General features: G+C 37.8%; 1 protein-coding gene and 1 long non-coding RNA gene across 2 annotated transcripts in view; one reads left to right on the top strand and one right to left on the bottom strand.

Moving 5' to 3' along the window:
* Positions 1-26,457, bottom strand: part of LOC127534895 (uncharacterized) — a 382,765-nt gene that overhangs the window by 276,953 nt on the left and 79,355 nt on the right. The window lies entirely within an intron of this gene.
* fras1 (Fraser extracellular matrix complex subunit 1) overlaps positions 1-26,457 on the top strand; it is a 338,079-nt gene that overhangs the window by 255,781 nt on the left and 55,841 nt on the right. Inside the window, 8 exon segments of the mRNA XM_051951259.1 lie at positions 4,180-4,311; positions 4,395-4,523; positions 6,184-6,431; positions 7,743-7,894; positions 12,199-12,361; positions 17,056-17,188; positions 24,846-25,036; positions 26,154-26,310. Coding sequence (XP_051807219.1) covers positions 4,180-4,311; positions 4,395-4,523; positions 6,184-6,431; positions 7,743-7,894; positions 12,199-12,361; positions 17,056-17,188; positions 24,846-25,036; positions 26,154-26,310 — 1,305 coding nt within the window.

Raw genomic sequence — 26,457 nt, forward strand, 5'->3', positions numbered from 1 at the left:
ACCAAATAAATAAATTTTGCACTTTGGTTTGTCTGTTTTTTTTTGTCACAAAACAACAAAAAAGAAGAAAAAAAACAACGAAAAACATGAGAATTTTTTTTAGAAAAAAAGACCAAAAAACAGATAAAATATTGCAAGAATTAGATGCAAATGACAAAATAGACACAAATGACAAAGATAGACACAAATGACAAAAATTAGACACAAAATGACAAAAAATTAGACAAATTAGGCACAAATGACAAGACTTAGACACAATGACAAAAATCAGACACAAAATGAAAACAATTAGACACAAAATGACAAACTTAGACACAAATGACAAAAATTAGACACAAAATGATTAAAATTTAACACAAAGTGACAAAAATTGACACAAAATGACAAAACTTAGACACAAATGACAAAAATTAGACACAAAATGATTAAAATTTAACACAAAGTGACAAAAATTGACACAAATGACAAAACTTAGACACAATGACAAAAAATTAGACACAAAATGATTAAATTTAACACAAAGTGACAAAAATTGACACAAAATGACAAACTTAGACACAAATGACAAAATTAGAACACAAAATGATTAAATTAAACACAAAGTGACAAAATTAGACACAAAATGACAAAATGAGACAAAATGACAACTACACAAATTAAACATAAAACAAGCCAAAATTGACAAAAAGTAACAAAAACGATAAACAAAATTACACAAAAAACCAAGAGAAAAAAGGAAACAAAACGACTAAAGTAAGACAAAAATGACAAAAAAAAGAACAAAATATTACAAAAATCAGACAAGACAACTAAAGACAACCCAGTATTTTACTTTATGATCAAAGGAACTTGATCTAGAAATCATTTTAAATTTCTAGTTTTATAATTTACAATCTGCAGTTAGTGTCTTCTTAAATTTACTTCCTGTTTTCTCGTCCAATCCAAGCTCTCTCCCCACGTTTCATTCGTTCTCCTCCTGCTTCTCTGTTTTCGTTTCTCCTCCTCTTTTATCTCCACCATAAATGCCCCGTTGGATTTTCCTCCCGGCCCTTCGCTCTTTCTTTTCTCTTTCTCTTATCTCTTCCTCGGTTCTGACTTAATCTCCTCCTCTTGTTTCTCTCCACTCTAAATCTCTTTCTCTTGCGCTCCTCCTCTGTCACTTCACTTCTTCTTCCTTTTTTTTTTGGTGATCCGTCTCGTCTAAAATCTCCCCGTCGAACTTTAACCTGCAGATAAAACCGAGTCTGTTCTGTCGGCTGGACGTGTGATGGAGAAAACTGGAGAGGTTTTAGAGGAAACGTGTGGTTTTTAGGCTTAACCTCCGTCCGTTCCGTCCTGCTGCAGCTCCGACTTTAAGCTGAATGACGACTTCTGTTGGAGGAAAGTTCAACTAAACAATCAGGAATCAGTCCTGCAGCAGAGACATTAAAGCTCATTTAATGACGACTTTATACAAAGAGAATCGCATAAAAAAGCAGATTTTGCAGGTAGAAACACAAAACAATGAGTCTTTACAAAGTGATTGATTTTTTTCTCCATTACACATAGAAATGCTGCACTTTAATTATCCTAATTTTTGATTAATTGATCTTTTTTAAAGCCTAATCATCAGTGCAAGATGTGCAGCTTTTTCTCTTTTTTATAGTTATTCATTTTTGGAGTCAAAATAAGCATGTTTTAGAAGTATCCAGGGATATTTGTGGCTATTTTTTTCACAGTTTTCTGACATTTAGTCAAATAATAAATCAGATATTTAACAGCTGAGAATCAGAATCTTACTGTTAACAGAAAATGCAAAAAAATGTAGAAAAAAGAGAAAAATGCAATTTCTTGCTATTTTTTCCAGCTGGTCTTAAGCTTCGATCGGTGTGTAGATGAACTAAAACAGACAAAGAGCCGCAAACCTGCAGAAAAAACTCCAATTTAAATATGCAAACTGCAGATTGTGTGCCTGCCAGACGTGTTCTGTGCAGCAGATGCTACGTTTGAGTTCAAAACATCCAATAAAAGAAGCTAAAAACAACTTTCTCCGTCAGTGAATGGGTCGGCAGAGAAGCAGTGTGTGGGCTGAAAAATAAACTGAACTCAGAGTTTCTGTTCCGTTTGCCGCTCGTGTTTTCATGCATAATTAAAAGTTTGGACCCCAGAAATCCAACAGAAGAGAGCATCTCGCTGTAATTAGTAATCATGTATGTGGAGAGCTTTTTTTTTCTGCAGAAACTGGTGCTTCTGTAGCCGGACTGACTCATCCTCTGTAGGCTTTAAGGAAGTTTAAAGATCCCGTTGTGGAGCAGAGTGACTAATCAGCCTGGATTTATGTCAGTTAGGGAGAATTTACAGGCTAATATTTGCTTTAAAGCGGAGTATCTGTTAGACTTCCTTCTTTATTCTCTCTGTAAGTAAGATTTCTTTTCAGAAAAATCCACTTTGCTTGTGCTGATCAAAATAAAACGAGTTAATCGGAGCAGAATTCTCTAGACTAACGTATAAATGGTGAAATAATGCAGAGTTGGACAGTTTTTGCTGAAGTTTAGGACAGAAAATGAGCAAAAAACTAATTTTCACCCAACAAAGAAGCTGCTTAAAGAGAAAAGTCACGAATCTGCTTACATTTCTATCAGTTCTGAAGAATCAAAGGCTTTTATTTGAATTAAAGTCGCTGTTGAAAAAGCAAACGTCCACCGACTTTGTCCTGCAGCTGTGAAATTAAAAACCAACACAGTGCACAGAAATAATAAAGCATTTTTTTAGAACGTGCACGAGTCTGTAAAGATTCATCAAACCGCTAAAAACACATTTCTTGTGGATTCCATCTTTCCTTTCCTCTTTTCTGTAATTCTTGTGTTTTAGCATCATTTAGGGTAGTTTGTCTTTATGCATTTTTTGTCATTTGTGTTTTTTTTGGGTTATTTGTCATTTTGGGTCATTTTTGTCAGTTTTGTGTCTTTTTTTTGTCGTTTTAGCGTCCTTAGTGTGATAATTTTGTCTTTTTTGTCATTTTAGCATTAATTTAGCATTAATTTAGCCGTCATCTGTGTCAATTTTGTGTCTTTTTTCGCATCTTTTACTTAATTTTTGTGTAATTTCTGTCTCTTTGGGTGATCTTTCTTGTGATTTTAGCATCTTTTGTCAGTTTTGTGGCTTTTTTTCTCATTTAGCATCTTCTGTGTCAGTTTTGTGTTAATTTCGCATAATTCTTGTCATCGTAGCTGCTTTTGTGCACACTATAATTTGTGTGTCTTTAGCATCATTTAAGGTCATTTATGTCTTTTTGTGTTATTTCTCTGTTCATTTTTCATATCTTTTGTGTCAATTTTGGACTGATTTTGCATAATTCTGGTGTCGTTTTAGCATCTTTTGTGTCAGTTTTGTGGCTTTTTTTCTCATTTTAGCATCTTCTGTCAGTTTTGTGTTAATTTCGCATAATTCTTGTCATCGTAGCTGCTTTTGTGCACACTATAATTTGTGTGTCTTTTAGCATCATTTAAGGTCATTTTTGTCTTTTTGTGTTATTTCTCTGTTCATTTCATATCTTTTGTGTCAATTTTGACTGATTTTGCATAATTCTGGTTGTCGTTTTAGCATCTTTTTGTGTCAGTTTTGTGTCTTTTTTTTGTCATTTTAACATCTCTCACATAATTTGTGTGTCATTTCTCTCTTTGGGGTTATTTTTCTTGTCATTTTAGCGTTTTTGCGTCAGTTTTGTTTGCCATTTTAGCATCTTTTGTGTCAGAATTGTGTCTTTTTTTTGTCCTTTAAGCATCTTTTATGTCACTTTTGTATAACTCTTGTCGTTTTAAGCATCTTTTTGCATAATTTCTGTTATTTTTCTTGTAAGTTCATCACATTTTCCACCAGAATGAAGCAGGAAAAATGCACTAAACTAGCTGTAATAACGTGCGATAAAGACTATCGTTTGCTCCGTCTTTGCTAATCGATCTTTCAATCGGGAACTTATATTTTGGATTTCATCACTTTTTTCTCACAGGCTGGTTTATTTCTAAGTCGTGTGTTTATGCAAAATGACAAGTTGAGCTGTGAACTCTTGATTTTTATCTGTTTTTGTGTTAAAACCTTCATTATCTCAGGTTTTTGTGTTTGTTTTAGGTCGACTGATTAATCTCCTGTGTGCATTTTTGCATCACTTTCTATTTATCTTTGTTTGCGTTACATTTGCAGTGTCAGACGGTGAACACACGACTCCTGAGCTGGACTTTGCCGTGCTGCTGCTGTCCAACCACCACCAGCCGCCGGTGTTTCAGGTCCTGGACCCGCTGCTGGAGGTCAGCCGGGGAGCTCAAGCGTCCATCGGTAGGAAGCGAACGCGGAAACGCAAAAACGCGACCGGTTTCATGACGTTCTGGTGCAGCTTGGACTGAATGTGTTGTTTGTAGGGGGTCAGCAGCTGGCGGTGAGCGACGCCGACACGGCTCCAGACGAGTTGGAGTTTGAGTTGGTGGAAGCTCCGATCCACGGAGAGCTGATCAGGACCGACGGCAAGACGAACGCCCGCATGGCTAATGGTAAAATGATGATAATATCCAACTAACCCAAAGAAAATCATGTTATCCGCAAACAATCTGCTGAATTAGACCATTTAAATACAGAAACAGTCGGCGGATTTTCAACTTTCTGACAGTTTTTGAACTAATCATGAGTGGAAAAAAAAGAAAATATAACAAAAAACATACTGATTTGGGATTTAAATGTGAATATTTTCTGTCTTCTTTCCTCTTTAACTGTAATCTGATTACCTTCAGGTTGACGTTCTTAAACGAGACCTTTGAGGATGTCATCTTGAGCTTTGATTTATATTTTTTACAATTTTTTTTGACATTTTTCACCTATTACTGACAATTTATCATAATTGTCTGATATTTTCACCATTTTCTGCCATTTTTCACCATTTTAAGACCATTTTTAGCATTTTCTGGCCATTTTGGAGACATTTTTCACCATTTTCAGGTAATTTTTCACCATTTTCTTCCAAAAAGAGATCCATTTGACTTTTTCTTTCAGACAGCTGATTAATTGATTGGTGGTCAACTCACACAATTAGCTGTCAAGAACTGTCACATCAGTTTGTCAGTTTTCACCATTTTCTGACCATTTGCAACCATTTCCTTACACTTTTCACGATTTTCTGCCATTTTTCACCATTTTAAGACCATTTTTAGCATTTTCTGACAATTTTGGAGACATTTTTCACCATTTTCTTCCAAAAAGAGATCCATTTGACTTTTTCTTTCAGACCTGCAACAGCTGATGAATTGATTGGTGGTCAACTCACACAATTAGCTGTCAAGAACTGTCACGTCAGTTTGTCAATTTTCACCGTTTTCTGACCATTTTCAACCATTTCCTGACACTTTTCACAATTTTCTGACAATCTTGGAGACATTTTTCACCTCCTTTTGACATTTTTCTTACCATTTTCTGGCATGAAGAGATCCAGTTAACTGTTGTATTTCCTTCAGACTTGCATCAGTTAGTTATTTAACTGATTGTCAAATATTACAATGAACTGTCAGGTCAATTTGTCAATTTTCACCATTTTATGACAATTTATCGCCATTTTCTGACCATTTTCCACCATTTCTGAAATTTTAACGACCAAACAACAAAAAATTAGTTTCTGTTTGGTGATTTAACCCCTAAAAACTCATCTCTGTGTCAAATTTACATATCTAGAGGACAAAAAGAGGGACTAGTAAAATTACACAAATAATGTCCATCGAGACTCCAAGCAAAATCATGTTATCTTTAAAAAAAATCTGCTAAATTAGACTAATTATTGGTGCTACCAACTGAAAAAACAGACACAATCAGCGGATTGACAAATTTCCAACAGTCCTTGAACTAAACATGAGTGAAAAACAGAGAAAATCTGACAACAAAACATACTGATTTGTGGGAAAAAAATCTGGTTTTGTCTGGTGATTTTTCAGTCGGAGTTTATGGGAGTCAGGATTTTTTGTAGCCAGCCCCTAGTGGCACTTAGTGGTATTGCACCCCTCTTTTGTAGGCTTAAAATAAAACCGTTTATAGATTCTGTTGTGGAGAAAAGTGACAAATCAGCTTCAATTTATGTCCTCACCGACTCTCAAAACTTTTTTCTAGTCGTAAAACTTCACCTTCGTCTGAATCTAACGACTCCTTTTCTGATCTTCTCCGTCTCTTCAGGCGACATCTTCACCTTCAGCGACGTCACTCGTAACGTTCTGCTCTACCGACACACCGGCCTCTCCGACCAGGACGACGCCATCACCTTCTCGGTCAGCGACGGCATCTCCATGGCGACCACGGTGGTGCAGGTGGCGGTGCTGGGCGCCGGCGGCGACGGGCCCCAGAGGGACCCGGCGGCAACGCTGTCGCTGGAGGTCGGAGAGAAGAGCAGCTCCGTGATCAGACGCTCCAGCCTGGCCTACACGGTGAGTGGAAACGCTTCACTGGAGGTTTTAATGAAAGCATGGAGGACGGGTCAGATACCTGCAGCGATTGATCGTTTATTGTCCAAAAGTCTTTGATCCAAGCTTCTTAAATGTAAATATTTCCTGGTTTCTCTGTGACAGTAACCTGAATATTTGTGGCTTGACATCCTCAAAAAAGACTTTACAGGATGTCATCTTGGGCTTCAACCGACACATTTTCTCCATTTTCAGACATTTTATAGACCCAACAAGTTTCTCTCTATTTGTTGTTTTAAAACTCACCTCTGTGAATCAAATCTACATTTTTAGATAACAAAAAGAAAGACTGGAGCATAATGCTGAATTCACAGCCATTATTGTAAAAACAGAATACTATTTTACAATGTTTTTTCACCATTTTCTGACATTTCCCACAATATTTTCTGCTATTTTTCAGCAGTTTCTGAAAGTGTTGTGCAATTTTCTGACTTTTTTTTGTCATTTTCTGATATTTCCCACCTTTTTCTGTTATTTTTCACAATTTTCTGTCCATTTTTCGCAATTTTCTGACACTTTTTTTGTCATCTTGTGATATTTTCCACAATTTTCTTTTATTTTTCACAATTTTCTGACACTTTTTTTGTCATCTTGTGATATTTTTCACCATTTTCTTTTATTTTTAAAATTTTTCTGACACTTTTTCACCGTTTTCTGACTATTTTGTAAACCAAATTTTGACAATGTTGCACCATTTTCTTTTTAATTTTTCAGAATGTTCAGAGTATTTTTCACCATTTTCTGACCATTTTCCTTTAGTTTTTACCATTTCTGACTATTGTAATTTTCTGACCATTTCTCACCATTTTATTACAGTTTTACACCATTTTCTGACCATTTTGTAGACCAAACAACAACCACTTCCTCTCTATTTGTTGACTTAACCCCTAAACACTCACCTCTGTACATCAAAATTACATATTCAGAAGACAAAAAGAGGGACTGGAGTTTGCTGCTAAACTTGTATCCTTTTATTGTGCAAACAGATCAATGTTTCATCACATCTTTTACCATTTTCTGACAATGTTATCCCATTTTCTGACCATTATCCACCATTTTCTTTCAGTTTTTACCATTTTCTGACTATTTTTGTCTTTTTCTGGCATTTTAACACCATTTTATTCCATGCCATTTTCTGGCATTTCATAGAACAAACAACAATAAATTAGTTTCTGTTTGTTAATTTAATCCCTAAAAAGTCATGTGGAGCAAAGTCGCATAATTATAAATGTGGGTTTTCATTGTGTGTCCGAATATTCCTTCTTTGTCGATCAGGACGACGCGTCTCCAGACGACCAGATCCGCATCCAGCTGGTGTCGGTTCCGATGTACGGCATCCTGACCCGGAGCCGGTCACAGCAGGACCACCAGGAGTTGAGGGAGTATTCATCTTTCACCATGGAGGACATCGACAAGAGCAGGATCAGGTACGAACAACAACATACGGGTTTACAGTTCCTCAAAACAGCAATCCTCAGTTCAAGACAGCTTAATGAGCTCGTTCACCAGCTTTAAAAGCATTTCCGTAAACTTGGACTCGACTTTTTTTGACTCCTCTTGGTTCTCTGTGATCACAAGTGTATTTTTCTTCTTCCTATTTTACATATCAAACCTCCAAAATGAAACCCCACTGTGATTTGTGAACTACTCAGCTTCAAAGGCAAGACACTCTAAAATAAAATTTAAAAATGCTCAAAAGCACATCGCTGCTTCCAGAGTTTCAGTTTAAATGCCACTTTGGAGGCTTATAAAAACCCAATATCAGCGTGAAACCCGCAGCTATTCACCAAAAATGACTTTCAAAAACCCTCAAGACTCGTCACTGCACAGACGATAAAGATCACGAGGGTCTATGGGAGTCTGCAATAAAAATAAAGTTCTGTTAACATCTCCCTTGTGGTGACAACTTTTTTAGCAACTACGAGAAGTAGAATGTCATTAGTGCCTATTTTCTGACATTTCCCACCATTTTCTGCTGCTTTTCACCATTTTCTGACCATTTTATTAACCAAATTTTGACTGTTTCATCATTTTCTGATATTTCTGACTATTTTCTGACACTTTTTCCACCATTTTCTAATACTTTTCTGCTATTTTTCATCATTTTGTGATATTTGTGACCATTTTCTGACATTTGTGACTATTTTCTGACATTTTCCATCATTTTATGGCCATTTTCTGCTATTTTTCATAATTTTCTGATATTTGTGACCATTTTCTGACATTTGTAACTATTTTCTGACCATTTTCCATCATTTTCTGACATTTCTGACTATTTTCTGACACTTTTTCAACCATTTTCTGACCATATTATAAACCAAATTTGGACAATGTTACATTATTTTTTGACATTTGTGACTATTTTCTGACATTTTCCATCATTTTATAACCATTTTCTGACCATTTTATAAACCAAATTCGGGCAATGTTGCCCAATTTTGTGACATTTTTCTCCATTGACTATTTTTTTTACAAATATTTTTACTATTTTATAGACCAAACAACAAGAAGTTCCTGTCTATTAACCAAAAATGACTTTTGAAAATCCTTAAGACTCACTGCTGCATGGTGATAAAGCTCACGAAGGTATGTGGGCGTCTGTAATTAGTCATAATTTTCTGACATTAGTGACTATTTTCTGATACTTCCCACCATTTTCTGTTAGTTTCACCATTTTCTGACCATTTTATAAACCAGTCTGACAATGTTACACAGTTGTCTGGCATTTTTCTCCATTTCAAGTCTATTTTTCACAAATTTTGTGACCATTTAATAGACCAAACAGCAACAAATTCCTCTCTAAATAAGAAAGTATCTTCAAAAGCACATCGCTGCTTCCAGAGTTTCAGTTTAAATGCCGCTATGGAGGCTTATTAAAACCCAATATCAGCGTGAAAGTTGCAGTTATCTGACCATTTGTTAAAAAAAATCCAAAGTTACACCATTTTATGACATTTTCTGAAATTTCACATAATTTTATGACCATCTTCACCATTTTCTGACCATTTTCTAGACCAAATTCTAACATTGTTCCACCATTTTCTGGCGTTTGTGACAATTTTCTGACATTTCCCATCATTTTCTGACCATTTTCACCATTTTCTAACCATTTATTAGTCCAAACAACAACAAATTCTTCTCTAAATTATAAAAAGCAATCTTCAAAATCACGTCCTTTCTTCTAGAGTTTCAATTTAAATGCCACTTTGGAGGCTTACAAAAACCCAATTTCAACATGAAACCTGCAGCTGACTTTCAAAAACCCTTAAGACTCGTCGCTGCACAGACGATAAAGATCACGAGGGTCTATGGGAGTCTGCAATAACAATAAAGTTCTGTTAACAGCTCCCTCGTGGAGACAACTTTTTTAGAAACTACAGGAAGTAGAATGTCAAATAAAGGTTAAAAAAAAAGCCAACCTGCAGGTGATTTCTGGGTTTATTTAAAAGAAATTCTAATCTGGAGACTCTGCAGAGGCTTGTAGAACCATTTAAACCACTTACGCCAAAGTCAAGAGATGTTTGCAGGACCAGAGCGATGTGTTGTTGGTTAGCCGAAGTGCTCTAATAAAGGGGCTGCTTTTAAAGGGAGGAAGGAAATAATGTGCTGTTGACTTCACATTGTGAAAGATAAAAGGCCGTCAAGGGTTCTTCACGCCGCACTGCACCCGTTGTCTTCAACAGTTTCCCTGATTGCGGCTCGAGATTGTTTCACCCCCTTTAGCATCGAGCAAAAGAGGACGCTAACAACTCGCTTAGTCGTTCTGTTTTCCTTCAGCCTGATGTTTTTCACAAGACGAGAGACATTAAACCGAATGCCTGTAAGAAAACAAATGAATTAAGTGGAAATAATTCAATAGCCGTTTTTCCCTGCACTTTCCATTACATCCAATGACTCAGCCTAGCCAATTAGCATGACGCTGATACTACCTGAGAGTGCTAGCGAGGCCCCTTATGAGTAGAAGGGAGCATAAATATTCACATGCTAACTGCTTTATTTCCATCACGCAGGCTGCGATTAGCCATCTCCGGGGGGCGAACTTCAGATCGTCTGGTGTTGGTTTTGTCTCCGTGGCAGAGGCTCATGCAAACAAGAGCTTGTTTTTATGAGGGCTGAATGGGATTAGAGGAGATTATGCTGGTGTGGGTTTCAATTTTGTTAGTGCTTTGCTGGAGATTAGCAGCTGTATCGTGGTGGGAGGGCCACAGCGAAACCGTCCTAAGTCCTCCGTCAATCCAGCAAGTAAACGCATCATTAGGTGTCCATTAAAGGAGAATTAGTGAGTCGAGCAAACAAATTTATCTCTGTGCTGACCTAACCCCGCAAAAAGTTTATGTATTTAGAAACAGCACAGTGATAATTTACAGCCTTTTATTTTGCAGAATAAAGTTCCATGACATTTTTCACCAAATTCCTGACATTTTTAAACTTTTTTTTGACAATGTTTCATTATTTTTCGACTTTCCCCACCACTTTCAGTGTTTTCCCAAATTTTTTCACCATTTTTGAACCATCTTGGTGACATTTCCCACCCTTTTCAGCTGTTTTCCACCATTTTCTGACATTTTTCACCATTTTCCCACACTTTTTTTTGTCATTTTCTAACCATCTTTGTGACATTTCCCACCATTTTCAGTCATTTTCCACCATTTTCTGACATTTTTCACCATTTTCGCACACATTCTCACCATTTTCGAACCATCTTGGTGACATTTCCCACCATTTTCAGCTGTTTTCCAACATTTTCAGCTATTTTCTACCATTTTCTGACACTTTATCACCATTTTCTAACAATCTTGGTGACGTTTTTCACCATTTTCTGATGTTTCATTTTTTAATATTTCCCACCATTTTCAGTCATTTTCCATCATTTTCTGACATTTTCACCATTTTCCAACACTTTTTCACCATTTCCTAACCATCTTAGTGACATTTCCCACCATTTTCAGCTATTTTCTAAATTTTTCTGACACTTTTTCACCATTTTTTAACAATCTTGGTAGCATTTTTCACCATTTTTTGACAATGTTTCATTATTTTCTGACCTTTCCCACCATTTGCAATTATTTTCCATCATTTCCTGACATTTTTTCAGCATTGTCTGACAATGTTTCGCGATTTTCTAATCATCCTGGAGACATTTCCCTCCATTTTCAATTGTTTCCCACCATTTTCAGCTATTCTCCATCATTTTCTAACACAATTTTCTAACTATCTTGGTGACATTTTTTGCCATTTTCTGACATTTTATACAACAAACAACACGTTCCTCTCTATTTGTCGATTTAACCCCTACAAATGTATCTCTATGCGTTAATCTTACATCTTTAGAAGACAAAAATAGGGACTTTCCGGCCTTTTATTTTACTGAATAATGCTTCATGACGTTTTTCAAAATTTCCTTACAATGTCATCCCATTTACTGACATTTTTTACAATTTACTTACCATTTTTTCAGCGTTTTCTGAACATTTCCCACCATTTTATTACAGTTTTCCACCATTTGATGACATTGTATAGACCAAGCAACAACACTTTAGTTTCTATTTGTTGACTTAACCCCTATAAACTCATCTCTGTGTAACAGCTGTATCATGGTGGGAGGGCTACAACCGTCCTAAATCTTCCGTCAATCCACCAAGCAGACACACCATTAAGTGAGGATTAGTGACTCGAGCGAAACAGTTGTTAATAACAGACCAAATATGACCTCCAGTGCTTCCGTCTACAGGTACATCACCTCATTAGAGACAGGAAGTCAGCCGGTGACCGACATCTTCCATTTTGTTGTTCACGACGGAGACAACAATCGCCTTGACAACCAGATGTGCACCATCACCATCACCTCCACGCCAAGACAGCCGCCAACGGTTACCGTACGCAGCGGCATCAAGGTAATAATACACCTAAATACATACAGAAGCATTATATCTGTAAATTCACCTTCTGAGAACAGAATAGGAGTTCATACAAGCACTAAAACCAAAGCCAGGTTTATTTACGCTAACCTAAAATCTAAAAAATACAGTTTTTGACTCTGAATTGTGGATAGTTTAAATAGGCATTTTGGAAGAACTTACAAAAAATTAATCTTATGTGTCAAAGCAGAAGCAAAGGCCAACAGAAATGGGAAAACAAGTGATTGCATAAGTGTTCACCTCCTTCACAGTGACTCGTCTAATTCAAGACAACTACAGCCAGTTGAGCTAGAAGTCATATATTTAGTAAAATAAAGATCATCTGACTGCAGTTAATGAGTCTCAGTGATTGTAGTATAAAGACTCCTGAATCTGGACGGTCCAGACCCTGGTGGATCAGTTCTCCTGGATAGAACTACACCATGAAGACTCAAGAAAACCTCAAGTAACTGAGAAAAGGTTGTTGAAAAGCATCATTCAGGACGATACAAGAAAAAAATCCATGTCTAAATGCTGTTTAGTGTCCAGTTAAATCCATCATTAAGAAAGAGAAGGAAAATGGAACATGACTAGATCTGACTAGAGCAGGAAGTCCTCAAAAACTGAGAGACTGAGAAGGAAGAGAGTAGTGATGGAGGCCACCAAGACTTCTATGTCTCCTCTGAAGGAGTTCCAGCTTCAGCAGCTGAGATGGGAGACACTGTTCATACAACAACTGTTGTCTGTTCTTCACCAGTCAAAGCTTTATGGAGACAACGAGAAAGACTCTGTTGGAGAAAACTCAATTCTGGACTAGAGTTCACCAGAAGACGTGGAGACTCTGAAGACATCTGGAGGAAGGTTCTTTGGTCTAAGGACTCCAAAATGGAATGTTGTGGTCATTAAGTGAGATACTTTATTTGTTGGGCGGCATCATGATGTGAAGCATGGTGGCGGCAGCATCATGTTTCTCAGCAGCAGGCTCTGGAAGGCTTGTAAAGGTTGAAGGTGAAATGAAGGCAGCAAAATATCAGGAAATTTCTCAGGGACAACTTGATGAAGTCTGAAGAGAAGTTAGACTTACCGTGACTTTCACCATCACAGCTATGTTTCTAACCGTAAAAGTTGATTTATTTCCACTTGTCTGCGAATGTAAACCGGTTGTTGGTGCAGAGGTACAAAATGAGGTCAGACAGAGAGTTCCAGAGTGCGTTTTATTTACAAACAGAACATGAAAGTGTAACGAAGAGTCTTTGTAGTTTAGGGGAAGATTTTCAACAAACTATGACTAAGACTTTAACTAGGGAGCAGGGCAGGCCGGTGCTCATTGGTACTCAAAACAAACGCTCGTTATGTCGAGAGACTGTGTGAAGAGATTCCCTGTCATCCACAGCTTTAAAGTTTATCATTAAAACAAGTTGTAATTGAAGTCGTTGCTGCAGGAGGTGCTTTGATTTGGAGCTGCCTTCCATCAACAGAAGCCCAAACACAGCAGGAGAGATTTAAATTCTCCACAAATCTCGTGTTACGTTCGCCCACGGTACTCGACACTCCTCAGGTATAATCACACCGAATGGGTGCTGCAGTCACATCTGAAACTAGCTGCTGTATTATAATCAAAACGTGCCAAGTCACGGCCTTTTAGATACATTCACATTAGTCCCATGTGTTTTATTGTGTTTGATATGAGAGGAAATGCAACCCACTACATACTGACATTTTTCACCATTTTCTGACATTTTTCACCATTTTCTGACATATAGGAATACAGTTAACTGTTGTTTTTCTTTCAGACGTGCAACGTTTGGTTAATTAATTGATTGGTGGTCAACTATTACAATGAACTGTCAAGTCAGTTTCTCAATTTTCACCATTTTCTTACAATTTATCACCATTTCCTGACCATTTTCCACCATTTTCTCACCATTTTCTTTCCATTTTCACCATTTTCTGACCATTTCCACTATTTTCTAAACATTTTCACCACATTCTGACAATCTTGGAGACTTTTTCACCATATCCTGACCATTTTCCACCATTTTCTGACAATCTTGAAGCCATTTTTCCAGTGCTACATCCGTCCACGGTGCTCGACACTCCTCAAGTATGATCACACCAGCAGTCAAATCTAAAAACCAACCAAAAAGTGCAGTCACAGCCTTTCAGATACATCATGAGGAATCCCATGTGTTTTATTTTGTTTGATATGAGAGGACTACCTATTGCAGTATGAGTGGAACTGCTTGTTCGGTCCACATCAGTTGGAACACCGGGATGCAGAAATCATGACTCGGCCTTGACCCAGTTCTTCATCCCACACCTTAAAATTCCCATTTAAAGTTGTGAGAAGCAGCCGAAAGCTCCTCACGAGCCATGAAATGCCCTCGCACGCGATGACTTTGAGCCGTAACTGTTTCTGACAAAAACGGCAAAGCACAGACTGCACACGGTTTCCTATCCATTACCCTGCTCGCTCGCAAGAGACCAAAATCCTGAAATACTCTTTTGAGTTCCTTAAAGCAGCTGCTGTGCTCGGAAACTGTCATTAACGAGACAAATGAAGCAGAAGGCATCGTAGCACTTTGTCATATGCTGTCTGTCCCTTAGCGTCACTCCAACCTTGTTCGTGAATATCTCAGCACTTAAGATGAACGTTCTTTTCCTATCAAAGAAAGCAAACTTTAGTAAAATTGAAAACCTACAGGCATTACTTCAGTTATGCACGAACATATTATCGACAAACTTAATCCAACACAGATGAATCCTAGGACTTTTTTTTTCTTATCAAATATCCATCGGATCCTTCCTCGGATGGTTAGTAAGTGTCAGCTGCTATCCTTGTTTTGTCTCCATCGCTGCCTTCTTCTCCTTTGACAGTTATAAATGTGGAACATGTCACGAAGAGCTCTAGCCGTGGAGAGCACCTGGTGGAGGAGGAGTAGTAGTAATGTCAGAACTAATGAAGGTTAAACTGGTATTTCGCTGAAGAGTCCACCTCGGGGAGCTGATGCTATATTAGCACTGCAGAACCTCCTGAAAGATATGAAGGGAAATCTCCAAGGTGTTCCATTTTCAGTTGCAGACAAAGAAAAATGGAATAAAACATTTATAAGATGTCTCAAAATGCAGCACAGAGTGAGATTTCTCTTGCTAACTCTTTGATTTGTTTTGGGAAATTAAGAGAAGAAACTTAATGTCTACAGACCTCAGAGTGAAGGAGAGAATATGAATTCAAACTTCTCAGGATTTACATTCCCAGTTTTTGGTCTCTTAATTAACCTGCTCTACTCATCGAACAGTACATGCATAATATATTCAAGTTTTCCTCAACAGATGCAGAGTTTGCAGACAGTAGGTGCACTATTGACTAGCTCTCATTGATGTTTCCGAAAGGCTGGGACTTTGCACTTTTTACCGGATGCAGCAGCTAATTACAGACTGGCATTAATCCAAACTGCACATAGCACAGGATTTCTGGAAAAGTCAGAACTTCCTGGTACGTTTGGACTCCACTGACAGAAAACGCCTACAAATTGAAGCATATCCAGTGGCAACAACTACATTTCCAGCTCTTGTGCTATGATTTTGTCCTTTTTACAGAATATATCGGACTCATTACTTTCTTTCTGATAAGTGTTGAACGCTGGATGAATATAGCACAGGATTTCTGGAGAAGTTAGAACTTCTCGCTACATTTTGTTCTCTGCTGACAGAAAACGCCTACAAATCGAAGCATCTCCATGGCAACAACTACAATTCCAGCTTCTTTGGATGCAATTTTGCCATTTTTACAGAATATACCGGGCTCATTGCTTTCCTCTGAGTGTTGAGCGCTGTGGGTCCTCGGTTTACGACGTCCTCGACCTACGGCGTTTTGTAGTTATGTCGAAACTGGTTTCATGGAACTAGTTGGTGAGCGGAGTGGATGAATACATCGTCACATGGCGCTATAAAACAGCTTTGTTTACATTCAGCAAGTGTATGCCACCTTGGATTGTGCGACATTCGTTCACTTTTTGCCCTTCATTATGACTCCCAAGCGTGATCAAGTTGTAAAAAAATTAGTGCAACATATTCTGTTATCTTCTTGTCAAGTGACTCATACATGCATAAAAGTCATTGGTATTCATGACTTTTCCGAAGAACTGATCGATATCGTGATGCATCTAACATCTTTGTTTACATTTTCCCCGGAGTTCCGACTTACGGCGAACATCGACTTGCATCGGGCCGTAGGAAGGGAACTCCCATTGATGGACTCTGGCATGAGTCAAGGACGCCTGTAAAGAGGAACATTTCCAGCAACCATCACTCCTGTGTTCTAATGCTACATTGTGTTAGCTAATGGTGTTGAAAGGCTCATTGATGATTGGAAAACCCTTGGGCAGTTATGTTAGCACATGAATAAAAGTGGCAGTTTTCATGGAAAACATGAAATTATCTGGATGACCCCTAACATTTTATGAGATTGATGCATATTTTAGTCTTGCAGACATATATTTTAATATTTATGCATGTGTGTGACCATCACCAGCCCTCCCTGAAAGCTAAGCTGACATTCTTTATTAGAATTCCCCATCATGAGCCGGGGAGGGCAGTGCTACACCTCAGTGGCCCCGAACTTTTGAATGATAGTTTATGTGCTCTATGAGACCATTCAGTTTTTTTTTTTTTTTTTAATCCACATCTAGGTCCAGGAAGGTGGCCGCGTGCAGCTTTCCACCAACCACATCATCATATCGGACGTGGACACGCCCAGGAAGGACCTCCTGGTTTGGCTCGTCAGTCCTCCAAAATACGGCTTCCTTGAAAACACCAAGAGAGGTGAGATCTGGAGTTTGACATGCTTGAAGTTTAAATGTTATCTGCTAATAACTTCACATTCTGACTAAATGACAAGCTGAAGACGCTGCTACCTGAGTGTCTGCGCCACACAGCGACTGTTACTCGGATTAATTTCCGCATTTCTGTTTACGTCCCATTCATATGCACACAATGCTGAGTGAATTCCCGACGGCGCCGATGCCATCTGTCACAGCTTGATTATGCTGTGGATTAGCGCTGCCAGATACAGATGGGGCAATTGTAGAAGTTCCAGTGTTGACTGCACGCCTGCTCGAGCGCTCCTGTACTTTCTTGTGTTCCCGAGAGGAAATAATGAAAAAGGTGACATGAATCGAAAAGGAACTGGTTTCCCGCTGGGAGGAGGTATCATTGCGAGAACAGAGTGGAAGTCAAAATCAAAAAGAAATGAAAAGCCTCGGATATAAACACAGATGGCAGAAAGAGCGTGAGATACTTAGGGAAAAAGTGATTTAATTGAGAATTAAAGAGGGTAAATGGCATATGTAGCTTATTAGCAGACCATAATAGTCGGCAGGAAAGCGTTTGGGCTTCCAGGATTCACACTGTGCAGGATTTCAGAGGCATATAATTACGGAAATTAAGTTTACTTATGAGTCTAACCACGTCTTCATGGTGGTGCTCCTATGAGGAAGTAGGGAGGCGTAATTAAAATGGTTTAAAGATGCAGAAAAAGCCAGTGAGAGAGTGAGGAAAACCAAAGTTCAGTAAATATTATCCTGCTGTTAGCTTGCTGTTCATTTCATTTATTATTTTATTTGAATGGGACAGTGCATATTAATGAACATACAACGATGTAAATATGCCAGATTTAGCTGCTGTTAGCAGCTGACTTAGCAGCATTTTATCAAAACACAACATAAAATTGTTGACTTTGCTTGACAATTTCACATCTTTTCCACATTGAAATGTCCGTTAAATGAAAATATCACTGCAATAAAGACAATTTATTTAACTTTGAACAACAGAACAAGTCTAACATGGGGTTGAAGGCTGCAATAATGCGACATTTTTGACATTTTTTTTTACAGATTTCTGAAAGAAGCCATGACTCAGGTCTTCCTCATTCCTTTTTCACAGCTGATCATCATCTAATTATTAGAAATGTATAAAAGTGGTCCCCAGTCGTTGATTATACACCTAAAAACTCATTTATTTGTATCGAGAGTCTGTATTTACAACTCTAGAGGTAAAATTGCCAAAGAAACACCAATTATTAGAGCCAGAAACTGTAAAAAGAAGAGCTGTTGGATTTGTAATTTTCTGTCGGTCCTTGAACTAATCATGCGATGTGCAGTTTTCAGGAAATTTAACCAAATCCAAGCTTAAAATTGTGATTATGTTTCCAAATCATTTAATTTTGTTTTGCCAGAATGACCAGTTTGCACCAGATTTTGAAGGAAAACAAACAATTCCTAAGAAGTCATTAGTGCCATTACTCAGAAAAAGAAAAAAGTCAAGAAATTCTACTTAGTTTTTTCTTTTTTTTACCTTAATTATTAATGGCAGTTTTTCTAGCAAACTGCAGAGGATAGTATATATAATTCAGATTTTGACAAAACATTAATAGAAGTTGAAATTTAGCTTGTCGCTTCCAGCTATTTAGGACTATTTCCTCTGAGTTAAATGATTAAACAGCAGCAGCATCAGATGAGACACGAGCATCTCCAAAGACCAGGAGCTGTGCTTATTTATGGAGCAACTTCATTAATTATTCATAAATAGAATCATGTCGACATGTGTGAATGAAGCTGTGAGGATGATAACAGATTGATGAAGCAGCAATCTCGGGTATCTCATATCTGAAAGGGTAATAATGTAGTAGATAAGTGCAGAAAAAGTAATTTTACACACAAGAAAGTGCTACGTCTGGATTTAACAAAGGATAAATGAAAAGAGTTGGTTATTTACAGTAACTGCTGCTGCTGTTATTGAAGAACTTATTGGTTTATATCATATTCAATCAATATAAATATTTATATTTTTTATTAAAAGACTTTATTAAACTGCACAGAATAACTAGAAAAACACTCAGAAAGTGCAGTCCTCCTCCAAGGCTGTTCATTCCAACATATGACACTGTCAAAAATGCAGCATTTGTTTATTATTAGTTATTAATGATCAGGATCATGGCCCCATAGAATGTGGCCATTTAATATAGATGAGAGAAACATGAGAATTTTTTTTTAAACAAAGACCAAAAAAAGATCAAATATTCCAAGAATTAGAAAGAAAATGACAAAAATGAGACAAAATGACCAAAAATTGGACAAACTTCATGAAATTAAACATAAAACAGGCCAAGAAATTGACCAAAAAAAGTAACAAAAACGACTAACAAAATGACATAAAAAATAGACAAAAAACACAAGAGAAAAAAGGAAACACAAAAGTAAGACAAAAAACGGCAAAAGCTAGACAAAATATTACAAAAATGAGACACAAAATGACAAAAATGAGACAAAATGACAAAAACATTGACGAACTACATGAAATTAAACATAAAACAGGCCAAGAAATTGACAAAAAAAAGTAACAAAAACGATACACAAAATGACATAGAAATAGACAAAAAACACAAGAGAAAGAAAGGAAATGCAAAACGACAAAAGGAAGACCAAAAACTAGACAAAATATTACAAAAATGAGACACAAAATGACAAAAATGAGACAAAATGACAAAAACATTGACAAACTACATGAAATTAAACATAGAACAGGCCAAGAAATTGACAAAAAAATTAACAAAAACGATAAACAAAACGACAAAAGAAAGACCAAAAACTGGACAAAATATTACAAAAACAAGGCACAAAATGACAAAAGAACAGTCTGGTATTTTACTTTATGATCTAAACAACTTGTCATTGTCTAGAAATTATTTTAAATTTATAGTTTTACTAATTTACAATCTGCACTTAATGTCTTCTCTGTAATTTTTACAAAGTCGTCCTGGAGAGCGGATTGGACCTTCTGGACGGGCCTCATGTTTGACACCTGTACTGTCGCTGACGTGTAAAGAAACACTTCTCTCGTTCATTAGCTGTAAAGCTGCCGTGCTGCTAATTGGTCTGAGCCATTTTTCCTGCGTGGAAAGCGTTATCTGCAGATGTAATGAGGAATAAACACAGGGAGTCGGTATTTACAGTTTCTGCTGCTGTCGATAAGCAGCAGCTTTCTGTTTTCTGACTGTCCTTGAAGGCAGCTGGAGCTCAGGGACGGCTGCTGGTGTTCAGCCGAGGTCTTATTTTAGGATTTCTGCTGTCACCGTGGAGGCCGGCCGTGTCGCCCTCAACAAAACAGACATCCAGGTTTTTGTGTGGACGCACAAAAAGACGCACGCTGGAGTTGTGTATCCGTTTGATTGCAGAGCAGTCGTTCAAACTCGGAACAGATGCAGCTGCATCTTCAGGATTTAAATGCATTCTACTGTAACATTTACATTTCAATGCTCGGCACAGAAACAGCGAGGCATTAAAGACGCTTTAATAGGACTTTAATCTTCTAATTGCTCTAATCCGGAGCGACACATCTTTATATCAAAAGAGCCGCATTTACATAAACATGGCAGTGAATATTAACCGTCCCCAGAGGAGGAAATGTGGAAAAAATGTCCGTCTCAGAAGTCTTTACGACGCCTTCTGTCACCGGAGGAAAAAACACCACAAAGGACAAAAAACTGATTTAATTATTGGCTCGACATTAAGTTTAATGATCCAAAATGTAAAAAAAAAGGGCGTAGAAATATTACAATAGAAATTTGGTACCAATAATGCTGAAATTCTATGATTCTCTGTAAATATTTTTGTACTAAAAGCAAAAGATAAACCAATGAAATGATTGTAGGAATGTCAACTTTAACATTTATGTAATAAAAAAATAGTAATAAAGAGACATCACAGCTGTTCAAAACAATATTGTGTCCAAAAAGTATATTTCTGGTGGCGTAAATGGGAGAAATATGTATAAATATCAAAATATATGAAAAAAATACCCCAAAAAACCCTCTCTAGTCATTGATTTAACCCTAAAACTCATGTCTACATCTATATCACAGTTAAGTGTTTTTTTTAATTTTGTTCCATGAAGATAATCTTTCTTGCCTTAATCCTACGAACTTCCAAACTCCACTGGTTTAAGAAAAACTAAGAGTAGAAAATAATTGTTGGATTTTCAACTTTTTGAAGCTTCTTGAACTAATTATGATGTCTAAGTCTGTCTGGGCAAAAAAAAACGGTGATAATTCATTAAAGTCACTTTATTCTGCAAGTCTCGTGTAAAAATTAGCCAAAAATAAACCGTTTTTAGTCGATTCACTGAATAAATAAATAAAAATTCTGCACTCGGCTGAACTGCAGGCAGTGTTTAAACTGAGACAAGTTAAATTACTTTTTTTAAATGTCTGATTAGAATTTTCGCAAAACATAAACAATTTGCGTTAACCAGAATCTGTAAAAAACATAAAATTTTGCAGTCTTTTGCCCAACTGTGAAGCCGTTATTCACGTAAATACGACCTACAGTCATTTGGCAAAAATTCTGGAAGTTTTCGGCTGAACTGCAGGCAGTGTTTAAACAGAGCAGAGAGGAGACGAAAACAAGTGCAGCAAATCTGAGGTATTATAATAACAAATAATCATATTTAGTGTTTTTTAAGTGAGACAGATTGTGCAAATTAATCACCCAGTATTGCTCATTTATTCCTTCATTTTAATAGTCACATCCCTGCTGCACGTTTCTCCAGACCTTTTATTCTATTTAATTTAGTTTTGCTGTCCAATCAAAGTGAGATTCCTCCAGAGGTAAAAAGTTTTCAGCTTAGAACAGCAGGATGCAATTAAAGGTGCCTGTAGAAAGGTAAAAGCAGTTATTAGATGTATTTTTCTCCCTGCTCTGAGATTAATGCTGCCACCTCTCTGCTCTTTATCTGCCTCGTGTCCCTGAACAACTCATTTACTCTGCTGCTCGTTTGTCGTCTCCCAGCGTTCATTAATCTTCCTCAATCAGCGAGATGTCGTCAGAAATCCGCTCAGAACAAACAGACGGGGAAAAAAAATGACAGAGTTCTGCAGGAGATCTCCAGCCCTGATTAGGATTCGCTGAGGGTTCCTGCCCAGATAAGAGCCTCCCTTCTCTCCTGGCAGACGATGCAGATGTGATGTGATTTACTGTTTCGTCTCCGTCACGTAGAAAATCCTCCCGGCGGAGCCCTGACTCAGCTCGCCGAGGACCCATCCGTCTTCCGTCGGCTCAAACTTGGGAGATTTCAAGGTTGATTTTGTGCATTCAACGCGACGCTCCTTCAGCGCCGAGGCTGCCAGCTCCCGTCGTCACAGCTTCCAGTCGGAAAAGTCGTTTCTGCGTCCAAAATTATGGCTGAAGTGATTTAATGATGGGCCAGTCGGTGGGAAAAGACTCGTTCGCTGTCGGATGTTCACCAAAAACACCACAAAGGACAAAATAAACTCAAAAAACTGAATTATTAAGTGGATTGGCATGACGTTTGATGAGCAAAATATCAAGATTAAGGACGTCACAGTACCAGATATTTGTTAGCTGATACCAATACCACTGGAATTCTACATCTAATTTAGGGTCTTTTTGTGTTTTCACTGTTGTTTAAAACCATGTTATGCCAAAAATACCAAAGCATTCATCTTTTATATGGCAGCAGACCATTTCTACTGTTGTGTCCGGCTGCCTGATATGTGGAAAAAAGAAGGCAAATCAAAAGTACACCAATAATTTACCACTTTAACCTCATCATATTTAATTTTTTTGCCATGAAAATGGCCAGTTTTTGAATCACTGCAGCCAAACGAGGCTTCCAGTTGGAGACGTCTCTTAGAGCATCGTTTCTGCTTCCAAATTTCACAGTTTTGGCTAAAATTTAATTATAACAAAGGACTGGTTGGCAGAAAAAGGCTCCTTTTACTGTTGGATGTTTACAAAAACATCAAAAAGGATACAAATGCTCTCAAAAACTAAATTATGTAATCTCTTAGCATGAAATTTGATGAACATCCTCAATCCAAAATGACAAAAAAGAAGCTTAAGGATGTCACAGGTCCAGAAAATTGGTAGCAGGTACCAAAACCATTGAAACTCTGTATCTAATTGACAGCCTTTTTGTATTTGTACTGTTGTTTAAAACCATATTGTGCCAAAAAATAACTAAACATTCATCTTTTCATGGCAGCAGACCATTTCTACGGCAGGGTCCAGCTGCCTGAATGAAAATATCTGTACTCTGTCATAAATTTAACCCAATTTTTCCTTTTTTTTTTTTTTTACATGAAAATGATCCTTTCTTGTCTAAATTCTGAGTCATGACAGCTGGTGCATTGAAACAGCATGAAAATCCTGGCTGAAGTATATATCTATCCATCCATCTAAATGGCAAATGATTGTATTTATATAGCGCTTTTATCCACAGCGCTTTACATGATATATCACATTTACCCATTCACACACTGATGGCGGAAGCTGCCATGCAAGGCACTAACCACAACCCATCAGGAGCAATTAGGGGTTAGGTATCTTGCTCAGGGACACCTCGACATGAGCACGACGGGCTGAGGATCGAACCGGCAACCTTCCAGATACAAGACGGCCACTCTACCCACTGATCCATGCCGCCCCATCCATCCATCCATCCATCCATCCATCCATCCATTTATCATCCATCCATCCATATATCCATCCATTTATCTATCATCCATCCATCCATCCATCATCTATCTATCTATCTATCTATCTATCTATCTATCCATCTATCATCTATCCATCTATCCATCCATCCATCATCTATCTATCTATCTATCTATCCATCTATCATCTATCCATCTATGCATCCATCCATCCATCTATCTATCCATCTATCATCCATCCATCCATCTATCCGTCCATCCATCTATCTATCCATCTATCCATCCATCCATCTATCTATCGTCCATCCATCCATCCATCCATCCATCTATCCATCTATCCATCCATCAATCTATCCATCTATCTATCATCCATCCATCCATCCATCCATCTATCGTCCATCTATCCATCCATCTATCTATCCATCTATCCATGTATCCATGTATCCATCCATCCATCTATCCGTCCATCTGTCCGTCCGTCCGTCCATCCATCCATCCATCTCCATTGTGAAGCCCGTATTTACTCAGATGCGACCAACATGACAGAAATTCAGGGATTTTTTTAACCTAATAGAAACAAATTAAACTTGTAAATAGTAAAATATCTGTAGTGTGTAGGGCCTCCATTTTTTATAGTAGTATTTACGCACTATTATAATTATTAAATTGTACTTTGCAGCCAAACCGCACCATAATTCAGGCTGAACTGAAGTAAAAAAGAGTTTGGTTGGTGGTAAAATAAAGACTAATTGTTCTGTTAGAGATGGTTTGGTAGCCGGTTGATCACCTGAGAGAACCAGGAGCTCCGTTAAACAGCTGTTTTAACGTGAAGCTCACAGCTGGAGACGAAGACGAACGGACATTTTCACAGCAGCGCTCATGAGTTTTTAAGAGAAGGCGATAAGAAACAGGAGTTTAATCTGAACGGTGGATCTAATATCTGCTGTTGTCTCCCCTCTGGTCCTTCAGGAGGTTCGGTCGGAGGCTCCGGAATCATCACCCCAGACGTCCCGTTCTCCGTGGACGACCTGACCTCCGACCACATCTTCTACGTCCAGGACAGAAACCAGAAACCAAAGACCAAGCAGGACGTGTTCAGCCTCTACATCAGCGACGGACACAGTCAGACGGAAGCCTTCAGTGTAGAAATAGACATCCAGGTAACGGCTTCTTTTAACCTTTAGATTACAGATTAGTGACTTAAATGGTGTTTTTTTTTTAATAAAAAGTCCTTTAAACCCTCTGAACCTCGAGCGGTTTCTTAGTTTAGCTGCATTTTTCTCATTGTGAACTGTTTTTAGGAAAAGAAAAGACAATAAAATAAAAAAGAAATGATAAATTTGGAACTGTAGAAAACCATAAAACTAAATTATGTTGACATTTAAATGATATAAGAACTAGAAGTAAAGAAAAAGTATCCATTTAATTCCTAAAATTTTCCATTTTCCACCATTTTTGACCATTTTCACCATTTGCTGATAGTCTTGGATACTTTTTGTCACAGTTTTCTGACCATTTTTCTCAATTTTCTGATCATTTTCTCCATTTTCTGACTATTTTGACCATTTTCTGACAACCTTAGAGACTTTTTTCACCATCTTCTGACCATTTTCACCATTTTCTGACAATTTTGGAGACTATTTCACCTTTTTCTGACCATTTTCACCATTTTTTGACAATCTTGGAGACATTTCCCACCGTTTTCTGACTATTTTCACCTTTTTCTGACCATTTTCACCAATTTCTGACAATCTTGGAGACTTTTTCACCATTTTCTGACATTTCCCACCATTTTTTGACCATTTCCAACATTTTCTGACCATTTTTCACCATTTTCTGACAACGTTGGAGACATTTTCTGACATTTTTCATCATTTTCTGAACCAAAAAAGCAACCAGTTAATCTTTAAAATGATCTAAAGCGTAATCGACAATGGAAATACTCATTAGCTGCTGTTAAACCTCCGTCCTCCATCTGTACAAAGAAGAAAAACCATCTCAGTCCCTTTGATCTGCAGCGTAAACAAACTCCAGATCCGTCATTCAGGGCAGTTTTTAGCGTCAGCTTGGATTGATGAGGCCGTCATTGAGCCGTGGAGTGTGTGCGTGTCGGGAATAAAGTGTGTGTTAATAAGAAAAAACATAAAATCTGAAGTCAGGCCGGCATCCCTTCTCGAAGTTCTGAAGGACCCTGAAGCCTCTCTGGTGTTTAGTTGGGTTTTGTATCATCCAGGAGTGTGTTTGTGACGTTAACGGGTAAAGTTTGTGTGTTTTCAGGAGAGCAAAGAGGACACACAGCCGCTGGTGTCGGTCAGCAGCATCCATGTGGAGGAAAACTCCGGCGTCGTCATCACCAACTCGTCGCTCAGCGTCCTGGACCAGGACACTCCGGAGAACGAGATCCTCTTCACCATCATCAGGATTCCCTCCTACGGTGAGCAGAGAGGCCCAAAAACACGGACTTTTTAGAGTTTTCTTGATGCGTGTTAGCTTATTAAACCAGATAAAGCCGATAAAGCCTCGTAAAACAGAAGATTAAAGGTGCTAATTTCAGTGAAGTTATGCTTTTTTGCTTCCAGTA

This window comes from Acanthochromis polyacanthus, chromosome 7 (assembly GCF_021347895.1).
Source record: "Acanthochromis polyacanthus isolate Apoly-LR-REF ecotype Palm Island chromosome 7, KAUST_Apoly_ChrSc, whole genome shotgun sequence".
NCBI classification, from domain to species: Eukaryota; Metazoa; Chordata; class Actinopteri; family Pomacentridae; genus Acanthochromis; species Acanthochromis polyacanthus.